We start from the raw sequence: 10,476 nt of genomic DNA, 5'->3' as shown, positions 1-10,476 counted from the left end.
ATGCTTTGTAATTTTGTATCACAAACGACATTTGAATGCTTGATTTGTACTGCACCATTTGTTAATCATCGTTATTGGTAGTAAATTCTTAATAATAACTCTAATAATAATAACATCAATAATGTCAAGTTAGAACTTTGATCTCTCACATTGTATGTAATGCCATTTCCCTCAATACAACTTGATAAGGAAATGTTAATATGTATAAGCTAAGCAAATATAGTGTTACCCAAGCAGACTGAAAGTAATTCAGTCACATTTGTTTTTACTGTATGTTTCTTCCTAATTCTCGAATTCATCTAATACTTTTTGCTTAGTAAAATGAAAACTGATGGGCTTAAATCCATGGTCAAATATTATGAGTTAAAGCTTGAAAAATGCCATTTTCATATTAGAGTTTACAAATATTTTGAGCTCCTTACATTTACATTATAAAAAAGTTTGCTTTTGGGTCAGTTGGCCTTGGGCAACCTTAAACAAAATAGCTACTGCTTGCTATAATCTCTCTTCATAATTCTCCATGCCACTGACACTTTCAACTCCTCTGTTTATCCTTTAATAAACAATATACAGTACATGGTACTGAAATACAATCTTTGTACAATAAACACAAATTCCACTTCAAATGATTCAAGAGCAGTGTCAATTCTTATGTTCGTACAGTTTAATTATTAAAAAGAAAACGACTAGATAAATTCAATATAATGTGTTCCCAAAGACCACCATTATCATCGATTGCGTTCTCGTTGTAACCTTTGATTGTAGGCTCGGGACACCGTATTCCAGGCATCCATATACCTATCCATGCACATTGCAATACATTTCTGAAAAACGAAACAAAAAAAAAGCATATAAAGGTGGTCAAATCTTCTACAAACACTCAAATGTTCTACTAAAAGAGGGGTGGGCATACAAATGGGATCATGTGAGTTTTTGATTTAACATTGCATGTTTTATGGTAAAAATCTGACATTGAGCTTGTAAAAACGTTCATGCACTTTTTACATAAAACTTATTTATAAAAAAAATTATTAGTTTATCACCCTCGCATGCATGTCTTTTATAGTACTTTTTAAAAAATTATTATTTTCAAAATTTCTTTAATTAATAGTTAGTAGATATTGTTTGCATTATCTCAATCATGTTTTACTTTGAATATCAATGCAAACAACCCAAGGGTGATACTTGGCTTTAGCAAAATAAAAAAAAACCAAAAAAAAAACTCTCATTCCCTCACCCCTTCTGCAGCCTAGATAAGTGTGATAAACTAATAATATTTTTTAGGGCCTAACTTGTAGCAGACAGTAATTACTCTAGGCTACTTTACATAACTGATCAAATTAAATTACCTGTTCGGAGTTATCAAGGGATGTTCCTGGTTTGGATATACATTTTTTGAAGCACTTATCCGTCATTTTCTGAAAATAATGGAAAAATTTCAAATTAATAACCATTGAGGGTATGTGTGGCGCTAATGCACTTTCGCACCTAACATGTTCTTCTCACACAGTCACAACATATAATTATTAAACATGTTCACATGTTTCAACCACTTAAAAGTACCTTTTTCAACGAATAAATACAGAAATTCTGTGCTCGCTAGCACAACGAGCTGCTGCCATATTGCAATCAGTAAGAAATTGTGAGAATGTCCGAGTTTACACTGTGAAGTTTTTTATGCTATTAAACATTTATGAAAACTTATTTATTTGCGTTGGTATGTCATTTCAGTTATGCGTTACATTGTATGGTGTTGTTGTTTGATTATGATGTGTGTTCATATGAAATTCACAAAAATTAGCAATGATCTAAATGCATACACAGATACGATATACAAATAGGGTCTAGGCCTATTTACGACATAATCAAGCAGAACAATTACCAAACCAATGCTAAACGGCAGTTTTATAAACCTTGATTATGAAAAGAAAGTTAAACAAAAAGATGGTATTGCATGATGCCACATTTTGTTGCCGGATGTTTCATGGAAAAATTCCGATTAAAATTTATAAGACTGCCCTTTTAATTGTTTCAAAATTTAAGAATTGACTCAGACATTCTTGCAATTTCTTACTGATTGCAAAATAGTAGGCCTACAGCTCGTTGTGCTAGCAAGCGCGGAAACACTCAACCTGTATATAAAAATAAAGGTACCTTTTTTGTTGAAATAGCCTAAGGCCTATGTATGACTATTTTGTGAGTGGTTGAATCATGTAAAAATGTTTGGTAATTATGTTGTGACTGTGAGAAGAAAATTGAGGTAAAAAAAAAAAGAATTAAAAGTTAGGTGCAAAAGTGCATTAGTGCGTGTACAAAGAAGTAGTTCTGCGATATAGGCCCATTCCCAGAGGTCAAGTAACTCAATCAATCAAAGCTGCTCCTCTTGTTTGCCTGCACGTACTGTACTGTGGTGGGTAGGCTAGAGAGTACAGACACAGTAGGCCTAGGCCTAGTAGTAGTAGGCCTAGTACTAGGCCTAGCCACCATACATGTTCTCTCTGTTGTCTGAATTAGTAGTAAGAATCTTCGTAATAAAACTTACTTGCAGTAATTCTTGAGCATTGGCTAGAGCTATTTGTGACTTCACTTGGCCCATCAACTGCTCTCGTTGCGAACTATCAAGCTTACCACCAGCGGCCGCATGGTTTCCAAAGGATTCCATTTTTTCCAGTCTATGTACCTGCCAATCATGGTCAAATCGTTGCGTTACAGAAACTTTAAATCACATTATAAACGCATACTGCGTCAACTAAATAAATTGCCTCGGTTTAACTTGCGATAGTCATTTCCTTGATCACATATATTTTAACTGTATTTCTTACATCACTACAACAATTAAATAATACAGAAATGTATTATTAGAAATGTTCAACAAAAGGGAAATAGAAATTTAAAGAAAAAAAGTTTCTCGTCCTAATATTTTGAAAAAAGAGAATGAGGGCACTTTTCTTTTTTAACTTGGAGATGGCGAAAATCCAAAGATGGTCCGATGGGAAACACCTACTATTTTCTCACTTTTACCAAGTAGACATGTTGAAAGCAAATAAAAAAAAGCACTAGACATGATTCATACCATATGTAGGCCTATCCCCAACCACGACCATAGAAATCACTATTACTTGGCTCAGGCCGGGCCGGGGATCGGATCATAGAAAGATATTCCTCGTGTTTTGTGTTTTCTTTTCAGGATTTTGAGGGAGGATATCGCATCGATGCTTACCTCATTCTGTATCAATTAACTCCTTGAATTCTAATTCTAATAAATTAAACTGCAGTTTCAAACGGTTTAGGAACGCATACGGTATATAATTTGTTCCCCTCCTGCAAGTACAATAGTTCAATTTGTATTAATATTATGTTGACGCACGAATGTTATTAAACGCGTTAGGAATCTGCTCAACTCAAAACGGCTAAAGCTCAAAGGTCATTACTTCTTAGTAGCGTTCACAAAAGTTCACAAAACCGATATAAAATTAAATCAAGTAATAAATATTTCGTAAACTCAAAATTTAAAATCGGATTAATTGAGGGGGTTGCATAATGCGCAACAATTTTATGTGTGTTGAAATATTCATCCGGGGTGTGTATAAATCTATTAACATTGTTGGTTTGAAAAACACATATATTGTGTGGGGTTCTCCCATACTTTATTTGGAAGGTTGCATAATGATTTCTCACATAAAACTTGAATAGAGAATGGGTGAAAAATCCTGGACTCTTTTATACCTTGTTTACGAACCCGAAACCCGACAATAATGATGATTTAAAATTAAAATAAAATTTTATTTGGCCAATTAGCTCACCCGTCGCCACTACAAAAAATCTAACTGAAAAAAATAAAGTTTTACTTTCGCTGCCTTGAAATATTTAAAGCATTTAACCATCCCATTACTACACTGTTTACATTGACCAATCCAATAAAATGTTGTTTTCATTTCCTCTTCCGGCTGGGATGTTTTTGCCTATTTGCTAAATAAAAAACGAAATATTATTTTTCTCAGCTTTTCCAGCTTCCTCTGACAATCTTAAGAAATAAGTTACCGAAACAATCTATAATTTCGTATCTTTAAGCGCGAGTGACAAGTAATTTTTTTCTAACAGGCGCTATAAAAGTTCTGCATAATATATTATTTATTTATAGTCTCGCCTAAAGAGTAGCATAAAGAGGTAGGCATAATGTTGCTCATACATATTCATAAATAACATTGTCCATGGCTACCACTAAGAAGTAAAGACCGCGAGCGTTGTTTTTGCAGAGATCATCGGGGGATGTCGAAGAGGACCAGAAAGTAAACATGAGCATGAGTAGGCGTCAAGAGTTTAGTATTGTTGAATACTTCTTTAGGGATAGTGAAACTGGATCAAGATGTGGTTATTGTCGTTCAGAGGATACCAATCTTTCACGTGGTAAGCATACAATTTTCCCCCCACAATCCAGGTTTAATGCCGGGCCTCTAGGCTACTAGGCCTAGAGCTAGGTTCAAAGGAAGGACAAGGCGGCGCTAACAAGGCCTGCTTCGTTTTCCTCTCTGCTAGTGCTGGGCTAGCTAGGCCAAGGCCTAGTCTACCACTGCTGCCACACAATAATAATAATAATAATAATAATAATAATAATTATGATGTGTAAGTAAGTACTTAGATAGGGCTTATTTCTTCCATCATTATTCCTTGCGTACTAACTGAATTTTTTAACACACGATGCTAAATTAAAGTCAGTGTGGGGGAGTGTCCTAGACATTGCCGTAGTAGATAGTACTAGTAGGCTGGTCAGTGCTGGATGTTGATTTATAAATGGAATATGATATCCAAAGATCTAAAAAAGAAACAAAAGGACAGAGAGGATTTTTTTTTTTTTTTGCTTCAGCACCCTTAATCCACCATAAATTTGTCCATATATTTCTAAATAACAATTTTAAGTTTATGGTTGAATAAGGTATTACTGTTGTAGAACAGAAGCAACCAAATTTGGAATTCGAACCAGTGATATTCGGATTTTCTTTAAGATACTTTCCCTCATTTCCATTGCTTCATTTTATTTACTATAAAACTATATTTTTAAATACGAAACATATATAATTGGTAGTGCAGTTGTTAAGGTATTTAAGTGTTCAATGTTAACATGTTTCTCTGTACAGGTATGTGGGCACATAAACTAACTACTCAAGACTACCAGGACTTGATTGACAGAGGATGGAGAAGGTATAAACAAAGATAATAAAGATAAATATTATAGTGATTTTCATTTTGATTGCCATCTGTGCATATCACTGTGTAATCAGCAATTCCTTTCACTTTCACTATTCTTTTCTGAATTCGGGTAGTGTAAATTTTCTTTGTCATGCACAGAAACATTTTTCATGGAACTAATGGCTTAAAGCCCCAGGCCGCTAACCAAAAGGGGGCCCAATCTTTTCATATAATTCTACCCAGCATACTGCAGGTGCAGTATTTTTCAACTTTATTTCAAATTGATGGTCCTTATCCAGCACACATATAAACATAAATAAAGATTGGAATGATAAAATTGTCATAAGAAAAACTTCAAATTGAAAAATAGGCCAATTGATTATATAGAGCCTTGACAAATCTTTTAGCCAGAATTTTTGAAACGAGGGAGCACTGGTTTTTCAGTAGAGTGCAAAGTGAGAGGCGCTATTGTGGGAATACACACGATAGAAGAGGGAGGTGAGTCGGGCAGCATCCTCTCAAAAATGTATGCTTAATAAATACCTGGAAATACATGTTCAGTTTTTCTCTTCCACGGGCCCATCACTAGTTGTTACACAACTGTTTATGTCCCATCTGAAAGACAAAGTGGCTTTGAGACTGAGTTGTGTGGAGCACTTTATACCAACATATCTTGTGTTTATGTTGGGACTTGGCGTTTGACCCAGTTATTTGTAACAGTGATTTTGGAAATCGTTTCTCAATAATGTTGGTTTCTTTCCACCCTTGTACTTATTGTTTATCCAGGCCCATAGCCCAAAGAGCCCTTGTGGGGTCCGGGGGCAAAGCCCCAGAAGCCACTGATTTTTTGCACTTTTAAAGCGTGTTTATGGTATATATTTAAATACTTCTAACAGTTTAATATGAAATACATTTTTGTGGTTATCCAATGCAAATGAGTAAGAGTTCTAGTATGCAGGACCTTAGACTTGCCACAAGTCCCTTATTATTATTTTTTCTCATTGTGGACAGCGCCACCAACAAGCAAGTTAATTTTGAGACAGAATAAGAGACTTGTAAAACACTTTAGAGTAATGTAATTGCTTAAGTTAATTGCTTAAGTCACAAGGGTTTACTAGTCAAAGTGGGGTTCACTGAAAAAGGGGGTTAGGGCAAACCCCAGGAACCCCCTGGCTACGGGCCTGTTATCTGTACAGTTCCTGTGTTTATAAAGTTGAGATAATAATGAATAAAGGGAAAAAATGAAAATGATAATAATAATATCAGCAGTAACTTTCTAATTAATCAGTCTATCATTGTCTATGAATGATTAAAATGAAGTTTATTTTCTCCTGCAACTAAATAAGCAAATTCATAGTTTGAATTGTGCATGCTTGTATCAATGTCAAAACTCATATTTGCTTATTTTTCGTCAATCTTTGGCTTATGATTTATTTGTAAATACATTTTAAAAAGTAGTGTATAAAATGTATTTTAATAATAAAAGGATATGAATGTAATATTTTTACAGTAATATTTAATGATGATTTTTAAAAATCCAAATCTAATTTTTTAGGAGTGGAAAATATGTCTATAAACCAACCATGGATGCAACATGCTGCCCTGCATACACTATTCGATGTGAAGTGCTGAACTTTAAACCTAGCAGGTCACAAAGGAAGATTATGCTTAAAATGGGCAAGTACCTAGAAACAGGTTCAGTTGCTAGCGAACCTAACAAACCTGAAGACCAAACACCTAAAGAGGCCTCTACGGGTGAAGTACACATGGAAACCAAAGAAGCTGCTGTACCTGAAGGTCAAAGTTCAAGTTGTACAAAAGATGGAGGTGCTGCAAGCAGCTCAATTAATCAGTCAAATTCAACACGCAGTAGTCATAAAAAATCTCCCAGATCAGGTAGAGGAATCAGTTTGTCTGACCATGGAGAAAATATTAATATATTTTCTCCGTAGTCTGAGCACCATTCTTTAATATATCTCAAGACTGCAACTGTGAAAAAAAAAACACCTCAAAAATGAACATGTAAACAAATGAAAATTCCATAGTAGTGTTGTCATGTGAGGACCGAAGTTACTCTGCCTGGTTTCCCTAAAATCGCTACACTGTTGCTACAGTGTTTTCAGTGCGATCGTTGTACTGCGTTCTGTTTAGCAGTCCCCGATGTAATCGGGAAGGCTCCCCACTTTGACTGACAAATTAGCATCACTGAAAGCTGTCGGCAATAGCATGTAGCAATTGTATAGAGACGAGGCTTTAAGGTTGCTTAAACCATGGAAGTATTATTGAGAAGGAGATCACTCGGCAATAGATCCCTTTGACGTGAGAAACCAATGTGTTCCCTGTCTTTGGATCGTGCGCAGGCGTCTACCTTATTACTAACATTTTTTTCATTGACAACTACTTGGCAACAGCAGACTTTTATACACTTCAACACGCAGTAGTTGTGTGATAAATCATTTGATTTTAAAATTGACAATGTTCCCCTGATTGGGTTTTTTAGTATGTTGTATGTACTGTATATTTCAGAATCAGATTTCACAAAATATTTATGTTGCAATCAGCTTTGTGTTCATTATAATTTTGTCTAAAGATTTGACTGGTTCGACTATAAAGCTGAGGCGAAGTAAAACCGAAAATTACTCAGACTTTGGATTGAATTTTTGAACAGTAAAATCTTGTTAACTCTAAAATGACTTAGTTTATTATAATCCTCAATCATTCCTTAATCAATATCTGTTGAAATTGGAATCATCAAGTTTCATCCAATTTATAGAAATTCAAGTTGAAATATACCCTACATTAAATTTGAAACTCTTTTTTGTAGAAAATATTAACATATTTGGTATTTCTTGAAAGCATTAGCTTCAAGGTGGAAACGATTGTGCAGCCACTGTAAGTGGTGCGCGTTAAGAAAAGAAAGTGCTCCCCATTTCTCCATGTTCAACTTTTTGGTAAGCTAAGCCCGCCGTACTTTGGTGGCAGGGAACACATTAGACTTCAAAGACATCTCAAACGTTTTTCATGTGCTGCGGCAGCTTTGTCCTCAGCTTATTTGCATAGCGCTGTGTGCGTGGAGTTCGCTGTGTGCGTGGAGTTTTTCCGAGTGATCTCAATAATACTTCCATGCTTAAACTACGATTACAATCTCTATCCACTGCTCCAGAAATGTGAATATGGTTACCCTCACCAAGTTGTATGATTATTTTAAAAAGACTCAAGATGTGTAAAACCATTCAATTTGTATACATATTGAGCTTTTTTAAAAGTAAAGTTTGCCCTCAAATTCAAGACCACCTTTGGGGCCTGAAAATGCTGGGTGTTCCCAGGGTTTGGTCTTCAAACAGAAGGTAAGCTTTCTGTAAGATTGAATGTTAATACTTTGAAAAAAATGATTTCAAATTAAAAGGGTTTCGAATTGGAGCCTTGTGAACTCTAATACGATTATTATAATAAGGCCAAAGATGTGTAAAAATATACAATTGTTATTATTTTTATGCTGTTTGTAGGCATTGGTCCAGATCCAAGTAAACCATTGCAGAAAAAAGCCAAAGTGTTACGGAAGGAAAAAAAGCAACAGAAAAAGCAGCAAGGTACTTCAACAGAAGTAAAATTGGAATCAGAAGCAACAAGCCATACTCAAAAGTCAAATGAACCAAAGAATATAGAAGACTACCTATGTGAGGAAGGGTCATCTACATCTACTTGTCATAAATTGAAGGTAATATTAAATTAATATATATATATATAATATAATATAATATAATATAAAGTACAAGTATATATAGTATATAAGCAAAATGAAGCATATAAATAAGCGAACTGAAGTATATGAAAGAAATGGCATGAATAAAGATGCAGAAATAAATAACAACAAATGTTTGTATTCAGTTTGTTAAAGCAGTTAGGCCTAGCCTAAATGGTCAGCTTGAAATTGGTTGTGATTTTATAAAGAATAATAATAATTATAAACAAATGAAATCTTGACAAGAATAATCTGTTCCTATATACATCACTAGGCTTATTAGTGTTTTCATTGGATCAGCGATGACACCAGAAATTGGAGACAAGGCGTCGGACATGTTCCAAGACAAAGGGCTGACAAGGCCTTGGTCGATGGCCTGAAATAAAAACTTCCATGTAGAGTTCACAGGGAGAGTTTTTATGACTGACTTTGACGCTGAATGCGGGACACATGGCAGGTCTTCATGCCCCATATGCAACATCCACTCCCTGGGTAATTTTCAGTTGCCAGCATGAAGCTGTAAATTGAGCACAGAAAGACCAAATACATTCCACATCGCATGTCCTATCGAGTGCCAATTTCTGCTCTCGTGAAGATAGACAAATGTAGATATAAAGTGTCCTGGCTAAGGACAGGAACAATGTGATATTCTCGAGCTCACAAGTTTTCAGTCGAAGCCCCAAAACCATTCCACTGTTCTACATACTTCCCCATAGTAGTATGTAAATTGTAAATTAAAAAAAATTAAAAGGTGGGGGGAGGGTGGGGTTGGCTGGATGCAACCTCTTTAACCTCTGTCCCTGTAAGTTGTCTTCTTCCAAAAAATATTTGAGTAATTTTCCTGTAATTCTATACCATCATCTGGAAGCAGCAACTATGGAAGCAGCAACGTTCTTCGTGTTTCTCGTCTGTTTTGGTAGTGTTACGGCCCTTAATGGCTTCAATACGAACCACTGTAAAGTATATAATAACCAGTATGCTCGATGGAATCATCTGCCTGAAAATTACAGTGAATTCAATGATATTTTTGACAAAAATGGGGTTTCTACTGTCACTAAAATCGCTAGGCCAACGGTTTTCCGATACGTTGAGCAGCGACCAGGTGCCAATCACAATACATCGACATGTAAGTTCGCATACCTTTTGGACCGGTTTAGAACAACTAACCGTCAATACTACTAGAAGGCATCGTAAGTTTTTATCGTATCCAGTCACTTATTACAGTAATCACACAGCATGTTTTAATTTAGATATTTTGATTGCTGGTGATATTGAAGCAAACCCCGGCCCAAAAAATGTTGTAAAGGAGATTCCCAGGCCCAACAGCATTAAAATTGCTTTGTTCAACGCTCGTAGTATCGTCAACAAGATACATGAACTTCAGGTACGGATTGATAATGCTATTGACATTGTATTTTTGACTGAAACTTGGTTGGATACATCGGTTAATAGTGCTGAAATATTTCCGTTAGATTACTGTGTTCATCGTAAAGATCGTAACAGACACGGTGGAGGTGTTCTGATTGCATGCAAAAACTTCATAAATG

General features: G+C 35.3%; 2 protein-coding genes across 4 annotated transcripts in view; one reads left to right on the top strand and one right to left on the bottom strand.

Moving 5' to 3' along the window:
- Positions 1 to 43: 43 nt before the first annotated feature.
- Positions 44 to 10,476, bottom strand: part of LOC117112884 (mitochondrial import inner membrane translocase subunit Tim13-like) — a 24,309-nt gene continuing 13,876 nt past the window's right edge. The window contains exons 2-4 of the mRNA XM_033256096.1: positions 2,543 to 2,680; positions 1,350 to 1,418; positions 44 to 824 (exon numbers count right to left, since the gene is read on the bottom strand). Of these exons, the coding sequence (XP_033111987.1) occupies positions 729 to 824; positions 1,350 to 1,418; positions 2,543 to 2,680 (303 nt within the window). The 3' untranslated portion in view covers positions 44 to 728. The remainder of the gene's footprint in view (positions 825 to 1,349; positions 1,419 to 2,542; positions 2,681 to 10,476) is intronic.
- Positions 4,223 to 10,476, top strand: part of LOC117112883 (arginyl-tRNA--protein transferase 1-like) — a 23,986-nt gene continuing 17,732 nt past the window's right edge. For all 3 annotated transcript variants that reach the window (XM_033256093.1, XM_033256095.1, XM_033256094.1), the window contains exons 1-4: positions 4,223 to 4,407; positions 5,136 to 5,199; positions 6,743 to 7,083; positions 8,694 to 8,905. In XM_033256093.1, coding sequence (XP_033111984.1) covers positions 4,296 to 4,407; positions 5,136 to 5,199; positions 6,743 to 7,083; positions 8,694 to 8,905 — 729 coding nt within the window. In that variant the 5' untranslated portion in view covers positions 4,223 to 4,295. The remainder of the gene's footprint in view (positions 4,408 to 5,135; positions 5,200 to 6,742; positions 7,084 to 8,693; positions 8,906 to 10,476) is intronic.

Source organism: Anneissia japonica, unplaced genomic scaffold, assembly GCF_011630105.1.
Source record: "Anneissia japonica isolate Jap-2015-1 unplaced genomic scaffold, ASM1163010v1 scaffold287713_len945575_cov184, whole genome shotgun sequence".
Lineage (NCBI taxonomy): Eukaryota > Metazoa > Echinodermata > Crinoidea > Comatulida > Comatulidae > Anneissia > Anneissia japonica.
The sequence above is the reverse complement of the archived record's forward strand: the minus strand, read 5'-3'. Positions and strand labels throughout refer to the sequence as shown.